Source organism: Halichoerus grypus, chromosome 6 (genome assembly GCF_964656455.1).
Source record: "Halichoerus grypus chromosome 6, mHalGry1.hap1.1, whole genome shotgun sequence".
Lineage (NCBI taxonomy): Eukaryota > Metazoa > Chordata > Mammalia > Carnivora > Phocidae > Halichoerus > Halichoerus grypus.
Window position 1 is genome coordinate 27,101,137 of NC_135717.1, and position 23,637 is coordinate 27,124,773.

At 47.5% G+C, this 23,637-nt stretch overlaps 1 protein-coding gene across 1 annotated transcript in view; it reads right to left on the reverse strand.

Annotated features, from left to right (window-relative positions):
- XYLT1 (xylosyltransferase 1) overlaps positions 1 to 23,637 on the reverse strand; it is a 299,369-nt gene that overhangs the window by 19,378 nt on the left and 256,354 nt on the right. Inside the window, exons 7-9 of the mRNA XM_078074765.1 lie at positions 10,105 to 10,321; positions 6,965 to 7,141; positions 2,418 to 2,680 (exon numbers count right to left, since the gene is read on the reverse strand). Of these exons, the coding sequence (XP_077930891.1) occupies positions 2,418 to 2,680; positions 6,965 to 7,141; positions 10,105 to 10,321 (657 nt within the window). The remainder of the gene's footprint in view (positions 1 to 2,417; positions 2,681 to 6,964; positions 7,142 to 10,104; positions 10,322 to 23,637) is intronic.

The following is a 23,637-nucleotide window of genomic DNA, read 5'->3' on the forward strand; positions in this document are numbered from 1 at the left end:
GGAGCATATCCATAAATATATCCACTTTGCCCACAGCAAGGCACAATGGCTCTACTGTAATAAAAAATGAGGTAGAAGCCAAAGGATTCCAGGCCCCACGCAACTTGATGGCTTGTTTTATCCCGAAACAAATACCAGGAGAAAATCTCAACAACCCTAAATGAATTGGGGGTGTCTTTTGGAATTTCCTATATATGGTCATTTGCCTTATAAATTCCGTGAAGTCTGGGACTACAACTCTTCTTGAACAACATTTACCTCCAAAGCGTTGGGCACTGTGTTACCTACAGCGATGCGCGCAGTGGCTCTGCAGGCAAAGATTCTGTCCCAGGCTAGCAGGAGGGGAAAGACACTCGTGGATGACCTTGACCCCTGGCACCGCAGCTATCCACCATGAGAGTGCTGGAGGGAAGTCTGAGCTACTTTCAGCTTGGGAGGGGGAGCCCCTGAGAAGCTTCGCAGAGGATGTGGCACTGGAGCTGACCTTCAAAGACTGGGCAAGGGTGGGCTGTGCAAGGGAACGTGCCGAGCAAAGGGAACCACGGACAGTCAAGGAGCAGTTCATACCACTGGTTAGGGAGTGTGCAGCTCCCACACCCAGCTTACTGTTGACTGCTTGTGGCAGCTTCACGGTAACAGCAAGCAACTGAGACATCCAGAGTGACATGCGCACTTAGTGAGCACTTAGCATGTAAAACACTGTTAAAACACGGATAATAATAACAGTAATACATAACTCATAAGGCAGTGTTTGAAGATGGTCTCCGTTAAAACTCGCACCAGCTTATGCTACGAGGCTTATTATTAGTGTACCCATCTTACAGATGAGGGAACTGAGGCACAGAGAAGTTAATGGCTTGTCCAAGGTCAACAGGTAGTAAGTACAGTCCTGGGTTCCTAACCCACCCTGGTCTCCCTTCAAACCAGACTAGAACTTGCCGAGAGAGGAGAGGCAAGTCTGAGGCCAGGAGAAAAGAATGAATGGAAGCCGGCTTGCTGGAGCCCTGTAGCCCAGCTGGCTATGTGCCCGACACCGGGAGGACACTTTGCCACGTTTTCAGGCTTTTAGGGAACAAAATGGTTCCTCTTCCCTTCTCCTTCTTCCGCTCTCCAGAAGAGGGAAGAGCGGGGCAAGGAGGGACACCAGGGGAGGCCTCAGTGTAGACAGTTTGTGGTTCAAAAAAAAAGGTTTCTCTTTGTAGTTGAAAGAGGGAGGTGGGATGAAGAGGAGAACGGAAAACAAGAAAGAGAAGGAGAGTGATTAGAGGCACTTCTGGGAATCCATCCTAAGGAAATAATCAGAAAAGGGAAGGGAAAAAAAAAGGCTTTTGCACAAAGACAGTCATCAGAACGTTATTTACAATGGTCCATTACGGACAATGCAACAGGAAAGGACTGGATGAGGCAAACTCTGGAATTTCTACTCAATGGAATCCTTGCGGGCATTAAAGAAGACCATCATCATTAGGGAAGCTGCAGAACAGCATGGGCAAAAAGGGGCTAATATTATAATGCCAAATGAAAAACAGGATTCCAAATTCTTATTGCAATTATGTAAATATCTGCAATGCATATTGCTGGTAGGGAAGAAAAGGCACACAAAATGACAAAGCTGGTTGGCTTAGGGAAGGCGGGGGGGGGGGGCGGTGGTGAATTGCTCTCCTACTTTCCCCTCTTCTTTCCATATATTCTAGAACACTCTTTCTTGAAGTGTCAACTGGTACCTGCTAGTGGGGGGCTGAGATGATTCTAAGGGATCCCTGAACGTCTTAAATAATAGGTCTGCATTTTAACGATGTTTTCGGTGATATTTTTAGGTGTGCCAACCATAGTATGTTTGTGTTTTAAAAAAGAGCCTTTATTTTTCAGAGATACCTATTAAAATACTCATGGCTCAGATGAGAGTCTGGGCTTTGCTTCATTCAACTTGATCTGGGAGGAGGGGTAAGTGGGCAAAAGGCAAGAGGAAATCGCCTTGGCCCGGAGCTAGAAATCGCTAGAACTGGGTGATGGGGGTATGGGGTTGCACTCTACTATTTCGTATCTACTTGACATCTTCTGTAAGAAGAATTAAACAAACAAAAGTACTGTATTTCCATGGTTCCCTTCCGTCTAAGGCAAACATGCCTATTTAATGTGGGGACATAAAGCTTCCTTCTAAGATACACAGACTTAGCATAAAGAACGGGTGCCCCGCCGGGACATAATAATTAGGTAAAGAGAAGATGTGGTGTTCTGCAAAAATAGTTGTGGGACCGCGGCTTAGAGCAGATGAACTCGGGCCATGGAGATGGTTCGGTTGCTTTTTAGGTCAGGGGAGACGCAGAGAAGCGCGCGGTCCCCACCCCACCCCACAGTCCTTCCGATGCTGTGCGCCCCTCCCCACCCTCCCCCTGCCTGCCCACCCACGGACTCACCGGCAGCTATTCTCCCCTTCCACGTGCAGTGACGACTCGGCCCTTCGGAGGCCCTGGCGGGCGAAGGAGTGATACAAGGTGAGTGCCACGTCGCTCAGGCTGTGGGTACCGTCCGGCTCATCGTACACATTCTCCCAGTAGGATCGGAGGCCCGGGGTGCCCGCAGGGTAGTTCCCGTACAGGTAATAGTCCAGCTGCCCGATGATTTCCTGATTCACCACAGCTTCGAATTTTCGGGCAAAGAAGGTGGGCCTGGCAGTCTGCTGTGCTCCGGGGCGGGGTGGGGTGGGGGGGGAAGAGAATAAAAAGAGCAACATCAGCAAGCAGGGTGGGGGTTTTAGGAGCAGGGCTCTGCAGCCAGCCTGTCTGGATCCCGATCCCAGCTCTGACACTTACTAATCTCTCTATCCTCAGTTTCCTCATCTGTAACATGGAGATAAGGAGAAGTGTGTCAGGAATGAATGAGTTAATATTTGCAGAGCATTTAAAGCAATGATGGGCACATAGCATCATTTAAATGTCCGTTAAATAAATGACATCCTAGATGTTTATAGCGGAGATGGATCTCAGAAATCATTTAGCTGGAGGTCCGGGACAAATACAGCCTGCAGATATATTTTAGTTGTCCAGCAGAATGTTTTAAAATTGAATTAGCTGGCAGTAGTTAAAAGGTACCAGAGTTCACAGAAACAACTTTTGGCTTCCCTTTAAGCAGAAATAGACCTGGCAACCCCAGGCCCATGTTCCCAGAAGGGAACGACCTCCTAAAGCTGAAGGGCAGCTCTCCCTGTAGATGTGCACAGACGCTTCCGCTCACCTCAGTCCCCACCACTCCCTGTTGCCTCCTGGGCATTGCCGATGATTTACAGATTCACAAGGAACAGCCCAGAGGTACTGGTCGGAGTCTCTGCGAGGGGGGCTTAGGAATCTACATTCTTAACAGATTTTTGAGGGGATTCGTTTGCTGAGGTTTGAAGAGAATGTGACACTGGAACTGGGGCTGCACACCAGCCTGTGAGATCCAGCCTGCACATGGAGCCTGCTTAAGAGTCTCTCTCTCCTTCTCCCTCTGGCCCTCCCCCACTTCCCTCTCTAAAAAAAAAAAAAAAAAATTCAGTTTCTGGAGTCCTTCCCCAGACCTACAGTGTCAACATCTCTGGAGATGAGGTTTAGGAATCTGTAACCAAAAAAGTTTCCTAGGTGATCATGAAGACCACTTATGTAAACCAAGTTTTCAAGGAAACAGAGGCCCAGAGAGGGAAAGGGACTTATCTAAGGTCACACAGCAAGATAATGGCAAAGCCAGGATTAAGATCCGGGGTTGAGGATAAAGAAATAAAATACTGGCCGCCCTGTTATCTACCTGCTCTTACCCTCATGCCTGGGTGGGGACTCACAAAGGGCCACGTAATAATTATTTCCAGCTTTGCAGCTACTCAGCTCTGCTGGTGTCCAGTGAAGCAGCCACATAGTAAACACAGCCTTGGCCAATGAATGGGTGTGGCTGTTTTCCAAAAAGCTGTACTTACAAAAGCAGGATCTGGCCCAGGGGCTGTAGTTTGCTGACCCCGGTCTAGGGCTATGGGAACAATGAAAGCACAGCCCCTCCCTTGAGGAGCTTAGGGTCTAGTGCTATTACGGACCTTAAACTGGGTCTGGTACTGTTTTCAGTGCAGTGGATTAGTAACAGTACTAACGACAATAAAAACCGCTGAGCGCACACTCTCTGCAGAGCACTGCGTTCACGTCACCACCTCGAATTCTTCCATCAACTCTGCAAAGCAGGCATGATGACCCCCATTTTACGTATAAGGAAGCTGAGCTCAGAAAGGGGAAGTGATATATGCAGACTCACACATCTGCAGGATTCGAACCCAGATCTGAGGACTCAACTACTGCATCATCCTAGGATTGAGCTGCTAACTGAGCAAACAAACATCCTTGGTATTATTCTGAACATCCCCTCACTTCCCTGCTTTATGAACCCTGTGGTGGTCTGTGGATAATTAATAATATTCTGGCCCTCTTTGTGGTGGAGGGTCAGTTCAGTTCCCTTACAGTAGCGCTGAAAAGAGTCAGACCACTTGGGTTCAAATCCTTACTCTGCTACTTTCCAGCTATATAGGTCTTTGGGGAAATCACCCAGGGCCTCAGCTTCTTCATCCTTGAAATGGGTATAATCCTAGAGGTACTTAGCATAGAGTCTGACACACAGAATCATCTGCTATTATGATCTATTGTCACTACCCCCTGAAGCCTGCAACAAGAAGCTTCTAGATCTTCATGTTCTGGGGCAAGAGAAGTGGACTCGGGGGCCAGGTAGCCTCCGGTCTCTGCTTGTGATTCTCTATTCCCAGCTGGATCTTCTAAAAGGGCATGTTTCTAGATTTACCACTCTTCTTCGAACAAGAACTCTGAGTTCCTTACAGGCAGAAGTTTCTTGAGTCTAGATATTGGGGGATATTCTGGATCTTTGTTTACTGTGAAAGAAACAGCTGTGAGCACGTGCGAGGTCTCTGTGTTGGCCTGTCTTTACCAGAGACCACGATGCCCCCGGGAGGCTGGGGGCTGGAACATGAAGGCTGCCCCGCCCAGGAGCAGCGCGGCTGCTTGCTCTCAACGATGACGGTCCTTTGCCTCGAGGGCAACAATTGGTCCTCTACAAAAGTGGGAATCTTTTTTTTTTCCTTTTGAATAGGTCAAATACTACCCTCCCCCCGCCGCCGCCCCGCCAACCCGCAACCCTCTTTCTGCTCAGCGGATCCTTTCTGCGTGGACAAAGGCGTTAAATGTCACCCAAGTTCATACCTAAATTAACAAGGGTTTGAGGAGGTCCCTAGGTAGCTCTTCATCTGCCTCCAAAAACAGGCCTAAAGAAATACTTATTGCAGCAACCGCTGACCGGGGTGCGAGATGTCAGGTGGGCGCCCGGAGGGAACCCGAATAACGAGATGCCACCTGCTGTGTGCTCTGCACCCATGTAGACACAAAAGCAGGGTGGCCGCGGGGTCTAATGGAAAAAGCCCAGGTCTGTAACTGGAAGCACCTGGGAGGGACCCCCAGGCCTACCACTCCACTGTGTGTCCACGGACAAGAAAGTTCGCCCCTCTGTGCCTCAGTCTCTCCATGCACAACGGGGATGATGCCTACCCCAGGGAAGCCAACGTCCACAGAGAGCCTGGCACACAGCCCGGGACAGGACGGATCCCCACCCCTGAGCTTCTCAAACATAAGGAGCCCCCCAGTCACCCGGAGAATCTTATTTATACGCGGAATCTGACCTAGCACGCGGGGGGCAGCGGCAGAGATTCTGTACTTCTTACAAGCTTCCCGGCAAGGCTGATGGGGATGGTCTGGGGACCACATGCCAAGGAGAGGAGCCAGGCTCAGAGACCGGAAGCTCCATCTGCGCCCTCCCCTGGGCGGTTTTGTTACGTGCCCCAGCGAGTCGGCGGGGGCACCTCAGCCTGGGTTACCCACCTGCACTGTGGCTCCCGCCCGCCCTCCGGGCTCGTGCTTGGGGAAGAAGCATACTGTCTCCACGTGGTGGCTCTCGTGACCTCAGAGCCATGTGCTTAGCCATTCTGGGGCGTTCTGTCTGTGCTCTCGGCAGCAGGGGCGAGGGCATGGTGGAGGGGGAGAGGAGGAAGAGCCTCAGGGTGCTGGCCTAGAGGGAGCAGGAGGGACACTCACACGGGATGGAAAGAGGCTGCCATCCTGAACAGGTCTGGGGGCCAAGGCATCCTCGGGGCTCACGGAAGCAGGTGGAGCACTGATCACCCCTTGCCCTCTGCTCTCCCCAGAACCATAAATGGCTAGGCCGCGCAGAGATACTGTGACAGCACCAACACGTCTACCCCCTCTTCCTCCTTTAGGTCCTCAGAGCATGGTGTTTTCCAAACCTGGCTGCTCATCAGAATTTTCCAGAATCTAACAGGTTAAAATAAAAATTTCCGGACCTCACCAAAGACCAGCAGTTCTTAACTGGGGGTGAGTTTGCCCCCAGAGGACATCTGGCGATGTCTGAAGCCATTTCTGGTCGTCACAACTGAAGCGTGCTCCTAGAGGGAGTGGCCAGAACCCAGGGACGCTGCTGAACATGCAGCACGGTGCGGGACGGTGCCCCCCGCCGCAGAGACTGACCCAGACACCGTGATAAGAGGACTGAGGTGGAGAAACTCTGCCCTGGGCGCACTCAGCTTTGTACCCAGAAATACATTCTTAACCCACATTTCGGGGAATGACTGAATGATAGAAAAATGGACGTGGAAACATACATTGACCTATGCGACCTCAAAGAAGTGTTTGGACCTTTCTGTGCCTCAGTTTCCCATCTCTAAAATAGAATAACAATAACACTATCTCTGTGTACCCATCTAAGGTTGACGGTGGGGGCCTTTGGGTCAATACAGGCAAAATGGTTAGAACTGCTCTGGTACGGGGGAAGTGGCCGGTGAATGGTGGCCCCTGCTCATGCCGTCACCGTTAATACCCCCGGCCAGGGCCGGTCGCCGCAGGATAAGGCAGGATAACCCCGGCGGGCTCACCTGGAAGCGGTGGAAATCCTGCGGCTTGAAGTCGTTGGGCGAGCAGCCGCACCAGTCCACGATGTGCTTGTACTGACACCTGCAGCCCAGCTTCCGGTTCCAGTTGGTGATGCGCAGGTTGTTGTCCACCATGGTGTCGCAGTGGGGGCTGTTCTCCAGGACTGTGTGGAAGAAGGACTGCAGGGGAGACAGGGAAGGGACTGGCCTGAGACCTCCTGCAGCCTCCCTCCCCAGCACCACATGACTGTGCAGGGACTCCCTCGGGAGGCTCCTCGGTCATTTCTGCCAAGGAGGGTCAGCCGCCAGTCTGCTGTGACTCAGGGCACACAGGATGTTTTGTCCACAGGGGCTGAATTCCGCTTGGAAAGCCAACGCTCTGGGTGTTTCTCTAAATTGTCTTTCCTGACAGTCTACAATCTGATTTCAAGGTGTTTCCTATCATTCAGGACATCTTCTGTCTGCCTGGCAGAGAGGAAAAGTCCCTCCGGTCATGGCCACACATGGGAACCAAAAGAAACATGGTGACAGTTATCCAGAAAATCCTGAGCCAAAAAGGCTCATGCTTTGCAAATAGCCAGGTCTGAAACCAAAGGGATTCTAGTCTGAGATATATCGAGAACAAAGACTGATGCTCTGGAATTTCACCCCTGGGTAAGGGAAGCCAGATTCATGGGTGTATCAGTCCCAGGGCTGGAAGGTGTCCCAGGTACCCCTCCTGCTTTAGCCACCGATGGGAGCTGGACTGCAGCACAGGGAGGGGCGGGCCAGGGCTGCTTGCTGTCCGTGGTGCTGAACCAGGCTCCGTTGGTCTCTGCTAATCCTAAGACTCTTGGCCTCTCTCTCCTAAGAATGTGAGAAAGAAGCAATGCTGAGAGTGGAGAGAGACCAGAGAGGAGAGACATGGTTATAGCCTCTGAAAGACTGAGAGAGAGAGAGAGGGAGGGAGAGAGAGGCAGATTTCTATTTGGACGCTGTTTTATAACAACCCCAGATATGAGGCAGATACCTTCTCCCCTGCTCTCTGCTCCCTAGGGGAAGCTGTTGGGGGATAGGAGTCTGCCTGTAACAAATTTATGGCTCAGCCTTCAGATTTATTCTAAAGTGGTTTTCTGGTGGTGGTCTGGGAGAAGAAAGGGCAAGGCAGGGATGCTGGAGTGTAAAGTGCTTGTGTGTGCTGGGACAGGGTTGTGACAGACAAAGCCAGCATCGGGATGGGCATCTTGATTAAAACAACCAGAACCGCACACAGTCTCTTCTCAATGGGTGGAGGGCAAAACAAGGCTCCACCCACCACCCCCAGCTTCCCTTCCTGTGGTGCTAAATGACATATACCCGTGAACCTGGATTTTAAGCTTGAATTGTCTACAAGCCCACAGAGGCACATATTCTCCATCAAGCGGTGGGGAAAAGTTCCCAATTACCAATTGCCCTGTGTCCTTTCATAATGATACAGAAATTCCCTGCAAGATAATGGATGAGGAGATTATCGGCACTGAGAGAAAAGGTGATTTTCGGTGAAATAGGATTAAAAGCTGATTACCGAATGTGTGTGCAGAATAGTAAAACCGGGCCCAGTGATGGCAAGCCCATCATCCCTCTGGAGTGACGTGAGTGGTCAGCCCTACCAGCCTGGTGCTGCCCCAGACGTTGGTGAGGGATGCGGGAACCATCAAATGAGGTATGTTGTCTTGTCTGGACTAGAAACACAGCCTGAGCCTGGGGCACTGCCAGGAAGAAATGGTAGGAGACCACTCACGGGAGATGTCACGGGCTCAAGAGAAGTGGAACCAGCTCTGGAGTTTTCTGAAGTCAGAAACTGGGATGAAGTCAATTGGAGGTCGGTGCAGGTCTGAGAAGGCTGCTGGCCTGTCAGTGGCAGCATTTCAGAACTGGGTCCCCACCCACCTCCGGATGGAGCAGGGGACAGTTCCAGAACGGTCTGCAACCTTACGCAACCAGGCTTCTGCAATGGAGTGCACGTTTCTGTCTCCTTCCAAATTCAAAGGTTGAAATCCCAGCCCCACAATGTGACGGTGTTAGGAGGTGAGGGCCTTTGGGAGGAGATTAGACTAGGAGGGTGGAAACCTCATGAATGGGGTTCATGCCCTGACAAAAGGGGCCCCAGAGAGCTCCCTCGTCCCTTGTGGCATATGAACGGTCGGTATGCAGACTGCAGCCCGGAACCAGGCCCTCACTGGAACTCGACCATCCTGGCACCCTGACCTCAGACTTGCAGCCTTCAGAACGGTGAGAAGTAAATTTTTGTTGTGTATAAGCCACCTACTCTGTTGTACCTCATTGTAACAGTCTGAACTAAGATACCTTTCCTGCACCGAAGTCTGAAAAGTGGTGACAGGCTCCCTGGAGCTTTTCAAATGCTTCTAAAAGTCATCAGGAAATGCTGAGTCCCAATGGCTGTCAGTACGGGGGATAGTGCAGGTCCAGCAGAAGCCCTGGCTCTCTGTCTTTGGGATCACTGGAATTTCTATTTGTGAATGATAAGGCCAACACTACTGTCTGTCAGGGAATGATAGACAAATATTAAAAAACCAGAAAAGGTATTCTTCATGTTGAAAAAGTGGGTATTACAGGATTGGTGACCGTGGACAATCTGTCAAAAGTTGACGTGGGTGTGTCCTGAAAAAGCCAGCATATACAGTTGCACAGGCTACACACTGCACAACCCTAATGGGGCAACATCAACATGGTAGGAATGAGAGATTTCTAATTTTTTTTTTTTTTTTTACAAACATTTTCTGGAAAGTGGCAGTGAAGTGTCTTGTTCTAACAAGGTCAGCATATCATGATGATTTTTATGACCAATGGGAGCCAAGTGTCTTGAGGAAGGACTGCCTTTTCTACTTTGCACAAAGATGCCGTGTGGACTGCTGGTGGCAGTTTGTGTGTGTGTCTATGCCATAGACCCTCCATGCAGACCAGAGGGGGGCCGGGGGCTTGCTATGACAGCAAGGACCCTGGTGGCTGATGTAGTTCTCCACCTTCATCTGGATGTCTGGAGGACTAAGTATTGGATCCAGCATCGCTTTGCCAAACCTTCAGCAAAAATTCAGCTTCCGTATTCCTCCAAAGGCTAGAGCCAGAACCTAACCTGCTCAGGGACTTTTTTCCTACACACTCACCTCAGCAGGAAGCAGGGTGTAGGAGTAAAACTGCTTCATCTTGGTCACTAGATCATCTGTGGAGAACGTCACATACTCCACAAACTTCCGGTTCAGCAGGAACCAGTCCGAGCCTCCATCCACAGCAATGCCCTCCGGGATTCGCCGGTCCCCCAGGCGCCACATGTGGGCGTCACACTCCAGGAAGAGCCGGTCCAGACCCTGCTTTCGGATGAACCTGGGAAAGACAAAGTCGCCCTTCAGCCCAAAGGTGCACGGAATCCAAATGAAATAGCACAATCATGGCAATAAAAGCATGTACTGGGCACTTACTGTATGCCAGAGATCGAGCCGGGGAGGGGCTCTGTGTATAGTTTGTCACTTGATCTTCAGAAGTGAGGCAGGTCACTATATCCCTATGAGGCAGGCATTGCCATTATGCCCATTTTACAGCTGAGGACCCTGAAGCTTAGAGTGTTTAGGGGGATTTGCCCGGCACAAGAACAATGCAATGATCATCTTCTTCTTCCTTTGCAGAACTTTTGGAAATCACCTTTTCATGCCACGAATGCCTTGGCAGTTGGGTGAATACAGCCTCTGGATGCTCATCTCAGAATCATGCTCTTAAAGGCACACCTCAAAATATGTAGGATTACAAAGTATTTTTTAAAAACACCAAAGTTACGATCTGATAATCTGTATGCTTTTGGATTCACACATTAAATACAGGATCACAAAAGATTTTTAAAAACACTGAATTCATGATAATCATGTGTGTTTCTTTTTTTTTTTAAACACATCAGATAACATGATCTTGCGGCAGGTCTAATAACTACTGTAATTGTGCAGAAGAGGTGAGCGTAAATACTTAGAGGTATATGCACAACCATAATGTGATATGAAAATTTGTGATTCCTAACAGTTACTGCTAATACTGTTGTGGTGTGTTACCTCTATTTAGCTGGATTTTAATGAGAGTTTAGTGGAAACAAAGATAATTTTCTTCCCAGTCCAAGTGATGGAACCCTTGAATTCTCTCCATGAACCCCAGATTAGTAACTCCTGCGTTAGTGTGTGTGTGTGTGTGTGTGTGTGTGTATTTGGGATTTGCAAGGCAGGCTGAGCAGAATTGGCAGCTCCTATTTTGTAGATGCAGAAATCAAACATCAAACGGCTGCTATGGGTAGAACTAGACCCAAGCCTTCTGGCCTGAACCGTCAGGTCCTTTGCAGGATGAACTTCACACATACTGTGTGCCAGGCAGTGTGCTGGCCTGGTGTGGGGCAGGAAGGACCAGAAGGAAGGATGCTCCTGCCCCTCAGGAGCTAGTTCTCTCTCTGGGAGCCTGCTGTCTAGACATCTCCTGACCCAGGGATCTCGCTGCTTCTCCAGCTCATACAACGCAAGATCAACCATTTTAAAGTGTACAATTCAATGGTATTTGTACGTTCATGATGCTGCGCAGTCGCCGCCTATGTAGTTTCACAATATTTAAGCACCCTCCCCCAAAGGAGACCCTGTACCCGTGAGCAGTCACTCGCTCCATCCCTCTTGCCCCTGGCCTCTGGCAACCACCAATCTGCTTTCTGCATCTATGGATTTACTTATTCTGGACATTTCATAGATTCAATCAGACAATATGTGGCCTGTTGTATTTGGCTTCCTCCACCCAGCATGTTTTCAAGGCTTCATCCCGTGTTCTTGACTACCCAGCATCCCCCCCTCAATTTTCTGGGACCACACCTTGACTGTTCCTTGGACAGTCACCTATCTTCAATCTCAGTTGACCTGGATTCGTGCCCTACACCCAGCGCCAGGAGTGGCAACATGACCAGGCTGGTCAATGAGAGTATTCCATCTGCCCCGCTGGATAACTGGTTCAGGGATGGGTGAGTAACTCAAGGTTAAGTCTGAGATCGGGCCCTGGATTTTTGCTGCACCTACCAGGAAGGAGGCTCTTCTATGGCGTTTTTGCTGGGAGAATGTCAGCCTAGAGCTGCTAACAGCCATCCTGTCACCACGAGTATAGAAGCTGTTTGATAGTACAGGTAACACAGAAGGGAGAGGGAGGGAGAGAAGGGGAGATGGAGAGAGAGCAAAAGAGAGAGGGAGACAGAGAGGGAGGGAAAGGGGGAGAAGGACGGGGGGGGGCGGGTTAAGTCTCGGTGACTTTGCTTGAGATCCTGGATCCCACCACGCGTGACTCACCACCAGGCTCATCAGTAATGTGCTTAGGGCATTTGGAGATGAGATTCTGTCACGTGCAGTTGAAAAAATCCTAATACATTCCTCAACAATTTAAACTTTTATCCCTACCAGGATGGATGTGAATGTTCTCAGGCCCCAGACAGAGCAGGTAACCATGGCTGTGGCACGTAAATACCCCTCTTCCACTAAGCCAGTCCACCTCCCTCATCATGTGTCTACAGGTCTTTGCACCTCCATGGCAGATGTCATCACTGGCTTCAGATTAGAGTTACCAGTCTCCCCCCAGGTAGACGCGGCTCTCATTAGAACTGACCTCGGATTCCTCCTTTCCGCTTTTCTCCCGGTTCTTAGGACAGTGCAAGGCAGTGATTCAGGAAAGGTCTATTTTTTTTTTTTTTAAGACCTTATTTACTTATTTGAGAGAGACAGCAAGCGGGGGGAGGAGCAAAGGGAGAGGGAGAGAGAGAGAGAGAGAATCCCAAGCAGACTCCATGCTGAGCGTGGAGACCGACGTGGGGCCTGATCTCATGCCCTTGAGATCATGGCCTGAGGAGAAATTAAGAGTTGGACACTTAACCAACTGAGCCACCCAGGCGCCCCTCAGGAAAGGTCTACTGTGATGGCCACACTGCAGGGTACAAAAGCTGGAGTCCATTTCACTGTGCTGGACATGCCTAATTCTACAGAGACTCCCTCCCGCTGGGCCTCCCCCAATCCACTAACATCCACTGGAGGGAACCGTGTGAAACCTCACTAATAAATCCATATCGCCAGTTCTTTTTTCTGCATAAGTGGGGGGCCTGCCCCTAGACACTGGTCACCCTTTGAGCATGATGATGTAATACACTGAGTTCTTAACAGAAATGGCAACAGGTTTTTCAGTATACTTCCTGTACCATTCCACAGACACAAAACTGAGCTCTAAAACCCGTCCACTAAAGGAAGACCCTGAGTTTAGGAAAAGAAAATCCTACCTCAGCTCTGACTGGTGCTAATTATATAATAATGTCCAATCACAGACACTTAACCATGCTTAAGACTTTAAATTTTAGATAACCTACAGCAGAACTTACATGGTAACCAAGACTAACCCAGAGAGAGAAAGAAAAGAAATACAGGTGTGAGGACATACACAAGTTTTCTTTCCACATTTCGTGTTCCATTATGGGAGAATAGCATCGTCTTGCAATTTTAATGTGACGTCCCAGACCATAATATCCAAATACAACATTTATGCAGTAATCTCCAAAATGAAATATTCATGGGGTGGGAGATTGGTTGCTATATTTACTGCATTTGAAAAGTGATAAGCTGCAAATTCATTCTTTGGTTAATTATGAGTCAACAGAGACAAACAATCCCCCAGCTCTCAGTTCCAGGGTTGAGAGGGGGTCTGGACTAGGGAGGAGGTGGCCCGAGGCCCAGAGTCTGGGTTTCTAGCAAGGGAAAGGAATCAGCTGCTTGGGCAGGGATCTGCATTTTGTTTTCTGCCCTGGGCATTTGCCATCGCTTGCAAAGGGAATGGCTGGAAATCAAGGTAACTCGGCCAACAGCTGGGTGTGGCTGTTCACAAATGTCGGTCAGCAGCCAAGGATGCGTGGTGCTGTCACCTGAGGGGTGGCGTGCAGACTGGGCCCGATATACAGAGGGTGACCAATGACACTCCCCTCTCTCTAGTTTCATCTCCAGATGACTTGCTTATGTGGGGGCAACGGGGGCAACAGGTGGAATGAGAGAAGAGACGCGGAGGGCATCTGGGTACTAAGGCTGTCTCTGCTTTCACAGGTGGTGAGCTGTGGGGTTGCCTGGGCTCTCTGAATGCCAGTTTGCTCATCTATAGGATCAGCTCCATCACAGCTGTGCTGACAACCCCCTGAATCAGCTGTGAAGGTGTAACAGGTGAGGTTTACGAAGGTTCTTGCTAAGTGTTCAGGAAGCACCGTTCATCCTAGCCGTGGACCGACCCAGGTGTCAGGCCCTTCTTACAAAGCGGCAGCACCTTCCACAATCCCTCATGTTCCTGACCACCCTTTTGTGCTTTGCTTTTCTTCATAGCATTTAAAACTTTGCATTACCATATACAAGGTATTTATTTAGTTTACTGTCTCCTTACTGGATGTAAGCCCAAGAGGGCAGAGGGTTTTTGTTTTTTGGTTTTTTTTTTTCGGCTTATTTTTGTTCATGGCTGTATCCTTAGTACCTATAATAGTACCTCGCATACAGCTGGTGCTCAATAAATATTTACTGAGCCAATGAATAAAAGGAAGAGTAACAGCTAACAGCCATGCCGGTTGTTCAATCAGGAAGTAGCAGCCCTTAGTTAACCAGGTATCTGATTCTTCTAATATACACTCGACAGACGAAGGAACTGAATCACAAGAAGGTAAAGTGCATTCTCTAAAGTCACACAGCTAGTGGTCCTGGACTCGAAACCAGGTCTGGATGAATCCCATACAAGCTCTTAACTACTCTGTGTTCTTCTTCTGTCCTGATTTGTCAGGGTCCTTGCAAAAGGATCCAAACAGAGGATCTGAGAACTTCTACCTCAAAAAGACACTGTGCAGAAATCTGAAATCCGAGAGAAAAGGACTCATTGTTGGTCTTGGAAGAGCCAGACCTCACAAGAACTTCTGTCTTCAGAACAGACTACTTAAGGGCAAACATGGAATCACCTGCCTTCGGTTTTACCTCCTAGGATTTCAGGGATGGGCGGTTTGCCTTCCAGAGACTTTCTCTATTGGCACAACATGGAACAAAGTCATAACTAAATATGGTTCTACTGAAATGTCACAGGGACCAAGCTCTACTCAGTTGAGCATCAAAGAAAATTGGAGGGAAGGGGACAGGGGTCCTGATTCTCATCCGTGTGTGGAAAGGTCAGTTAAGAAAGCTGCTGTAGCCTTTGAAACTGATCTCAGAAAAGGCAGACAATGAAGTCTCTCAATTCAGTTAATTCCCTGGCTACAGTCTCGGCATATTCATTGAGTGTGGAATTATTCCAGAACTGTCTTGTCCTATAATGAGTTCAAAAAGGAAGAACTCTGCCCTTCAGATTTTACAGCATGTTTGAGTAAGAAGGAATCTTAGCAATCAGCTAATATAATTAACTCTATAGATTGAAAAAAAAAAACGCACTGAGAGGATGTATGATTCAAAGTCATCCAAAGTCACATAGCCTAGGAATAAAATCTCCCCTTCTTCTCTTTCCTGTCCAGTGATCTGTCACTGAATCCAGATTACTCCCTTTAGCATAAGTACAACCTAAGCATTTCAGTTAAAAAATGAAGTCATGGAACGGGGGGGGGCGGAGCAAGATGGCGGAGGAGTAGGAGACCTGGATTTCGTCTCCTCTCAGGAATTCAGCTGGATAGGGATCAAACCATTCTGAACACCTACAAACTCAACAGGAGATCAAAGAAAAGAAGAGCAACAACTCTCTGAACAGAAAAGCGACCACTTTCTGGAAGGTAGGACGTGCGGAGAAGTGAATCCGAGGCGATATTCGGGAGGATAGACGGCGGGGGAGGGGCCTCCGTCGGCACTTCTGGCAAGTGATAGAGCCACGGAGCACAAAATCGGAACTTCTAGAAGTCTGCTCCGCTGAGGGACGTCACTCTGGTGGCGAAGTGGGGGGTGGAACCCTCGCGGGACAGTGTGGTCTCAGGACCCTCAGGGTCACAGAAAGACCGGGGGTGCCTGAGTGCGGCAGAGCTCCCAGGTATCGGAGCAGGGAAGCCGGCTGCAGAGACGGAGCCCAGGCGCGGGCTCTCAGCTCGGGGTTATCATAAACCGTGATCCGCGGCACAGTCGGGCCACTGCTCCTCCAGCAGGGACCCAACAAGCGGCAGATCCGGGGAGACTCACCTTCTTCCCCCCGGGAGGGGAGGTGCGGGAGCGCACCGCGGGGATCTGCTGGGTTTGGAGACTCCACCCGGGGTCGGGTGCCAGAGATAGAAACGCGCGGTCACAGGCCGGGTGAGCACGGAGTGTGGCCGGAGACCGGGGAGACGGGAGTGACTGACTGCTTTTCTCTGGGGGCTCGCTGAGGAGCGGGACCCCGAGTTCTCGGCTCCTCCGGGGCGGAGACTGGGAGGCCGCCATTTTCACTCTCCGCCTCCAAAGCTGTACGGAGAGCTTGCAGGGAACAAAAGCTCCGGAGAGCAAACCCGAGCAGATTACTTAGCCCGGACCGGCAAGGGCGGGGCAATTTTGCCTCCGGCAAAGACATTTGGGAACCACGGCAACAGGCCCCTCCCCCAGAAGATCAGCGAGAACAGCCAGCCAAGACCAAGTTTACCGATCAATGAGAACGGCAGAACTCCAGCGCTAGGGGAATAGATGTCAGATCTAGAGTTCAGAATCATCACTTTAAAGATACTAGCTGGGCTTGAAAAAAACATGGAAGTTATTAGAGAAACCCTTTCTGGAGAAGTAAAAGAACTAAAATCAAACCAAGTAGAAATCAAAAAGGCTATCAATGAGGTGCAATCAAATATGGGGGCGCTAACTGCTAGGATAAATGAGGCAGAAGAAAGAATCAGTGAGATAGAAGACCAAATGATGGAAAATAAAGAAGCTGAGAAAAAGAGAGATAAACAACTACTGGATCACGAGGGCAGAATTCGAGAGATAAATGATACCATAAGACGAAACAACATTAGAATAATTGGGATCCCAGAAGAAGAAGAAAGAGAGAGAGGTGCAGAAGGTATAATGGAGCAAATTATAGCAGAGAACTTCCCTAATTTGGGGAAGGAAACAGGCATCAAAATCCAGGAAGCACAGAGAACCCCTCTCAAAATCAATAAAAATAGGTCAACACCCCGACATCTAATAGTAAAACTTACGAGTCTCAGAGACAAAGAGAAAATCCTGAAAGCAGCTCGGGAGAAGAGATATGTAACCTACAATGGTAGAAACATTAGATTGGCAACAGACTTATCCACAGAGACTTGGCAGGCCAGAAAGGACTGGCAGGACATATTCAGAGCACTAAATGAGAAAAATATGCAGCCAAGAATACTATATCCAGCTAGGCTGTCATTGAAAATAGAAGGAGAGATAAAAAGCTTCCAGGACAAACAAAAACTAAAGGAATTTGCAAACACGAAACCAGCCCTACAACAAATATTGAAAGGGGTCCTCTAAGCAAAGAGAGAGCCTAAAAGCAACATAGACCAGAAAGGAACACAAACAATATACAGTAACAGTCACTTTACAGGCAATACAATGGCACTGAACTCCTATCTTTCAATAGTTACCCTGAATGTAAATGGGCTAAATGCCCCAATCAAAAGACACAGGCTATCAGATTGGATTAAAAAACAAGACCCATCGATATGCTGTCTGCAAGAGACTCATTTTAGACCCAAAGACACCCCCAGATTAAAAGTGAGGGGGTGGAAAACCATTTACCATGCTAATGGACACCAAAAGAAAGCTGGGGTGGCAATCCTTATATCAGACAAATTAGATTTTAAACCAAAGACTGTAATAAGAGATGAGGAAGGACACTATATCATACTTAAAGGGTCTATCCAACAAGAAGATCTAACAATTGTAAATATCTATGCCCCTAACATGGGAGCAGCCAATTATATAAGGCAATTAATAACAAAAGCAAAGAAACACATCGACAACAACACAATAATAGTGGGGGACTTTAACACCCCCCTCACTGAAATGGACAGATCGTCTAAGCAAAAGATCAACAAGGAAATAAAGACTTTAAATGACACACTGGACCAAATGGACTTCACAGACATATTCAGAACATTCCATCCCAAAGCAACGGAATACACATTCTTCTCTAGTGCCCATGGAACATTCTCCAGAATAGATCACATCCTAGGTCATAAATCAGGTCTCAACCGGTACCAGAAGATTGGGATCATTCCCTGCCTATTTTCAGACCACAATGCTTTGAAACTAGAACTCAATCACAAGAGGAAAGTCAGAAAGAACTCAAATACATGGAGGCTAAAGAGCATCCTACTGAAGAATGAATGGGTCAACCAGGAAATTAAAGAAGAATTAAAAAAATTCATGGAAACCAATGAAAATGAAAACACAACTATTCAAAATCTTTGGGATACAGCAAAGGCAGTCCTGAGAGGAAAGTATATAGCAATACAAGCCTTTCTCAAGAAACAAGAAAGGTCTCAAGTACACAACCTAACCCTACACCTAAAGGAGCTGGAGAAAGAACAGCAAATAAAGCCTAAACCCAGCAGGAGAAGAGAAATAATAAAGATCAGAGCAGAAATCAATGAAATAGAAACCAAAAGAACAGTAGAACAGATCAACGAAACTAGGAGCTGGTTCTTTGAAAGAATTAACAAGATTGATAAGCCCCTGGCCAGACTTATCAAAAAGAAAAGAGAAATGACCCAAATCAACAAAATCATGAATGAAAGAGGAGACATCACAACCAACACCAAAGAAATACAAACAATTATAAGAACATATTATGAGCAACTCTATGCCAACAAATTAGATAACCTGGAAGTAATGGATGCATTCCTAGAGATGTATCAACTACCAAAACTGAACCAGGAAGAAATAGAACACCTGAACAGACCTATAACCACTAAGGAAATAGAAGCAGTCATCAAAAATCTCCCAAAACACAAAAGCCCAGGGCCAGATGGCTTCCCAGGGGAATTCTACCAAACATTTCAAGAAGAATTAATACCTATCCTTCTGAAACTGTTCCAAAAAATAGAAATGGAAGGAAAACTTCCAAACTCATTTTATGAGGCCACCATTACCTTGATCCCAAAACCAGACAAAGACCCCATCAAAAAGAAGAATTACAGACCAATATCCCTGATGAACATGGATGCAAAAATTCTCACCAAAATACTAGCCAATAGGATCCAACAGTACATTAAAAGGATTATTCACCACGACCAAGTCGGATTTATCCCTGGGCTGCAAGGTTGGTTCAACATCCGCAAATCAATCAACGTGATACAATACATTAACAAAAGAAAAAACAAGAATCACATGATCCTCTCAATAGATGCAGAAAAAGCATTTGACAAAGTACAGCATCCTTTCTTGATCAAAACTCTTCAGAGTATAGGGATAGAGGGTACATACCTCAATATCATAAAAGCCATCTATGAAAAACCTACAGCGAATATCATTCTCAATAGGGAAAAACTGAGAGCTTTCCCCCTAAGGTCAGGAACGCGGCAGGGATGTCCACTATCACCACTGCTATTCAACATAGTATTGGAAGTCCTAGCCACAGCAATCAGACAACAAAAAGAAATCAAAGGCATCCAAATTGGCAAAGAAGAAGTCAAACTCTCACTCTTTGCAGATGATATGATACTTTATGTGGAAAATCCCAAAGACTCCACCCCAAAACTGCTAGAACTCATACAGGAATTCAGTCAAGTGGCAGGATATAAAATCAATGCACAGAAGTCAGTGGCATTCCTATACACCAACAACAAGTCAGAAGAAAGAGAAATTAAGGAGTCGATCCCATTTACAATTGCACCCAAAACCATAAGATACCTAGGAATAAATCTAACCAAAGAGGTAAAGGATCTGTACTCAGAAAACTATAAAATACTCATGAAAGAAATTGAGGAAGACACAAAGAAATGGAAAAACGTTCCATGCTCATGGATTGGAAGAACAAATATTGTGAAGATGTCAATCCTACCTAGAGCAATCTACACATTCAATGCAATCCCCATCAAAATACCATCCACTTTCTTCAAAGAAATGGAACAAATAATCCTAAAATTTGTATGGAACCAGAAAAGACCCCGCATAGCCAGAGGAATGTTGAAAAAGAAAAGCAAAGCTGGCGGCATCACAATTCCAGACTTCCAGCTCTACTACAAAGCTGTCATCATCAAGACAGTATGGTACTGGCACAAAAACAGACACATAGATCAATGGAACAGAATAGAGAGCCCAGAAATAGACCCTCAACTCTATGGTCAACTAATCTTTGACAAAGCAGGAAAGAATGTCCAATGGAAAAAAGACAGTCTCTTCAACAAATGGTGTTGGGAAAATTGGACAGCCACATGCAGAAGAATGAAACTGGACCATTTCCTTACACCACACACAAAAATAGACTCCAAATGGTTGAAAGACCTCAATGTGAGACAGGAGTCCATCAAAATCCTAAAGGAGAACACAGGCAGCAACCTCTTCGACCTCAGCCGCAGCAACTTCTTCCTAGAAACATCGCAAAAGGCAAGGGAAGCAAGGGCAAAAATGAACTATTGGGACTTCATCAAGATAAAAAGCTTTTGCAAAGCAAAGGAAACAGTCAACAAAACGAAAAGACAACTGACAGAATGGGAGAAGATATTTGCAAATGACATATCAGATAAAGGGCTAGTATCCAAAATCTATAAAGAACTCATCAAACTCAACACGAAAAGAACAAAGAATCCAATCAAGAAATGGGCAGAAGACATGAACAAACATTTTTCCAAAGAAGACATCCAAATGGCCAACAGACACATGAAAAAGTGTTCAATATCGCTCGGCATCAGGGAAATCCAAATCAAAACCTCAATGAGATACCACCTCACACCAGTCAGAATGGCTAAAATTAACAAGTCAGGAAATGACAGATGTTGGCGGGGATGCGGAGAAAGGGGAACCCTCCTACACTGTTGGTGGGAATGCAAGCTGGTGCAGCCACTCTGGAAAACAGTATGGAGGTTCCTCAAAAAGTTGAAAATAGAGCTACCATATGATCCAGCAATTGCACTCCTGGGTATTTACCCCAAAGATACAAAAGTAGGGACCCGAAAGGCTACGTGCACCCCGATGTTTATAGCAGCAATGTCCACAATAGCCAAACTGTGGAAAGAGCCAAGATGTCCATCAACAGATGAATGGATAAAGAAGACGTGGTATATATATACAATGGAATATTATGCAGCCATCAAAAGGAATGAGATCTTGCCATTTGCAACGACGTGGATGGAACTGGAGGGTATTATGCTGAGCGAAATAAGTCAAACAGAGAAAAACATGTATCATATGACCTCACTGATATGAGGAATTCTTAATCTCAGGAAACAAACTGAGGGTTGCTGGAGTGGGGGGTGGGGTGGGAGGGATAGGGTGACTGGGTGATGGACACTGGGGAGGGTATGTGTTCTGGTAAGCGCTGTGAATTGTGCAAGACTGTTGAATCTCAGATCTGTACCTCTGAAACAAATAATGCAATATATGTTAAGAAAGAAAAAAAGAAGAAGAAGAATGTAGCAGGAGGGGAAGAATGAAGGGGGGGAAATCGGAGGGGGAGAAGAACCATGAGAGACGATGGACGCTGAAAAACAAACTGAGGGTTCTAGAGGGGAGGGGGTTGGGAGGATGGGTTAGCCTGGTGATGGGTATTGAGGAGGGCACGTTCTGCATGGAGCACTGGGTGTTATGCACAAACAATGAATCATGGAACACTGTATCTAAAACTAATGATGTAATGTATGGGGATTAACATAACAATAAAAAAATTAAAAAAAAAAAATGAAGTCATGGAACAAAGCATGAAAACCCACAGCGCTCCATAAATGTTCACCAAGATGCTTCATATTTTTCCTTCATCAAGCTACAAACTTAAAATTTCCATCTTTCCTGTTCTCTCTCCTGCAATTTGGTAGACAGGCATGAGTAGGGCACCTCCAGAGCTAAGAAGACACCTCTAGGTCCTGAAAAGCGACGATGCTTCAGCACCAAGGACAGAAGCTCAAAGCCTCCTGATGAATTTCATCTCATGAGATTTTGAAGATTTATTTATTTTTATTTGGGGCGGGGCAGAGGGAGAGAATCTCAAGCAGACACCCCACTGAGCATGGAGCGTGATGTGGGGCTTGATCCCATGACCCTGAGATCGTGACCTGAGCCGAAACCAAGAATTGGATGCCCAAACAACTGAGCCACGCAAGCACCCCATCCTGAGATTATTTTAGTAAACAATGCCCATGGTTGTGGTGGTAGAAGTGACAAGCGTCAGGCCCATCTTTCCAATTCCGTCCAAGCAGCATTAATATATCATCTTCCCATGCTACGAGTCAGCAAGGATCCAGCTCACTGGGACCTAGTCGGGAGCTCCACAGAGGCCCTGTTGGGCATTTTCTCTCAGGCCCAGGGTGGGTTGTTGCCCCTTCCTGACCTGAGTTGGAGTCAACTGTCTTGCCTCTACTGTGCAGTATCTGGAAGAACAAGGGGGCCTGGGGTATTCACTCACTCGGCAACTCTAGGTAGCATCTTGGATACTCTCGGTCTACGTGCTGAGAATATGGCGGTGAATAAGATGGACATCATCCCTGCCCTTCTTCCCCCTTCCAGGGGGATAAAATACAGAAATAATAACACCCACCATTTATTGAGTACTTGCCACTTTCTAGACTCTGTTCCTCACGCTTAATACATATTCTCTCATTTAGTCTTCACCACAACCCTATGAGGGTTCATTTTACAAATGAAGGAACAGAGACACTAAGTAATTTCCCCAAGGCCATACAGCTGGTTAGGGACAAGGGTGTGATTCTAACCCTAGCTGTCAGGCTCTGGATTCCACACTCTCAGCCACCCAGCTATAATCCTGCTCTAATAACTAAGTAAGTAGACACAAAGAACCACAAAACACATTAACATATAATTAGGTGTGTGCGATAAGTGTTCTACAGAAGAACTCAGAGGCAGGGACAGAAAAGAAAGAGGGACATCATTACTGAAGATTGTTGGGGAAGGCTTCACTGAGGAGGTGGCATTTAAGCTTCCTGTGAAGGGTCGGAAGGAAATTGGTCATCTAAGGAGCTGTGGGGAAGAGTTTTCTAAGGGACAGGTAGAGCGTGTGCAAGAGCCCAATGAATGGAAAGACGCCAAGGTGCCTGGAGTGAGGCTGCAGGGACATGGTCAGCTCTGCCGACACACTCCAGTAGGCCAACCACAGGCGAGGCTGACTCTGACCTCATTGCTGGAGGGAATGTATCATCTACCAGGACGTGGTGGAAAGCTCCGCAATGAACATTCTGAGGGAATGAGTGTAGTACAGTGACTAGGAGTGCAGACGCAAGGGCTAGACTTCCTGGGTTCTGGTCTGCTTCCCCACTGATGAGCTGGGTGTTGTTTAACCTACCTTGCCTCAGTGTCCCCATCTGGAAAATGGGCCCTAATAGGACTGCATTTACATTATGGGCTGGTTTTGAGACTTGAAAGAAGTCATCTCTGTAAAGCATTTAGGACAGTCCCTGGCCCTCAGGAAACTCTTCCCATGTGACTCTCACTACTGCCTTGTGTGAAGAAAGCGGACTTGGGTTTGATCTCCAAGGGTGGGGGAGGGGAAAGAAGTGA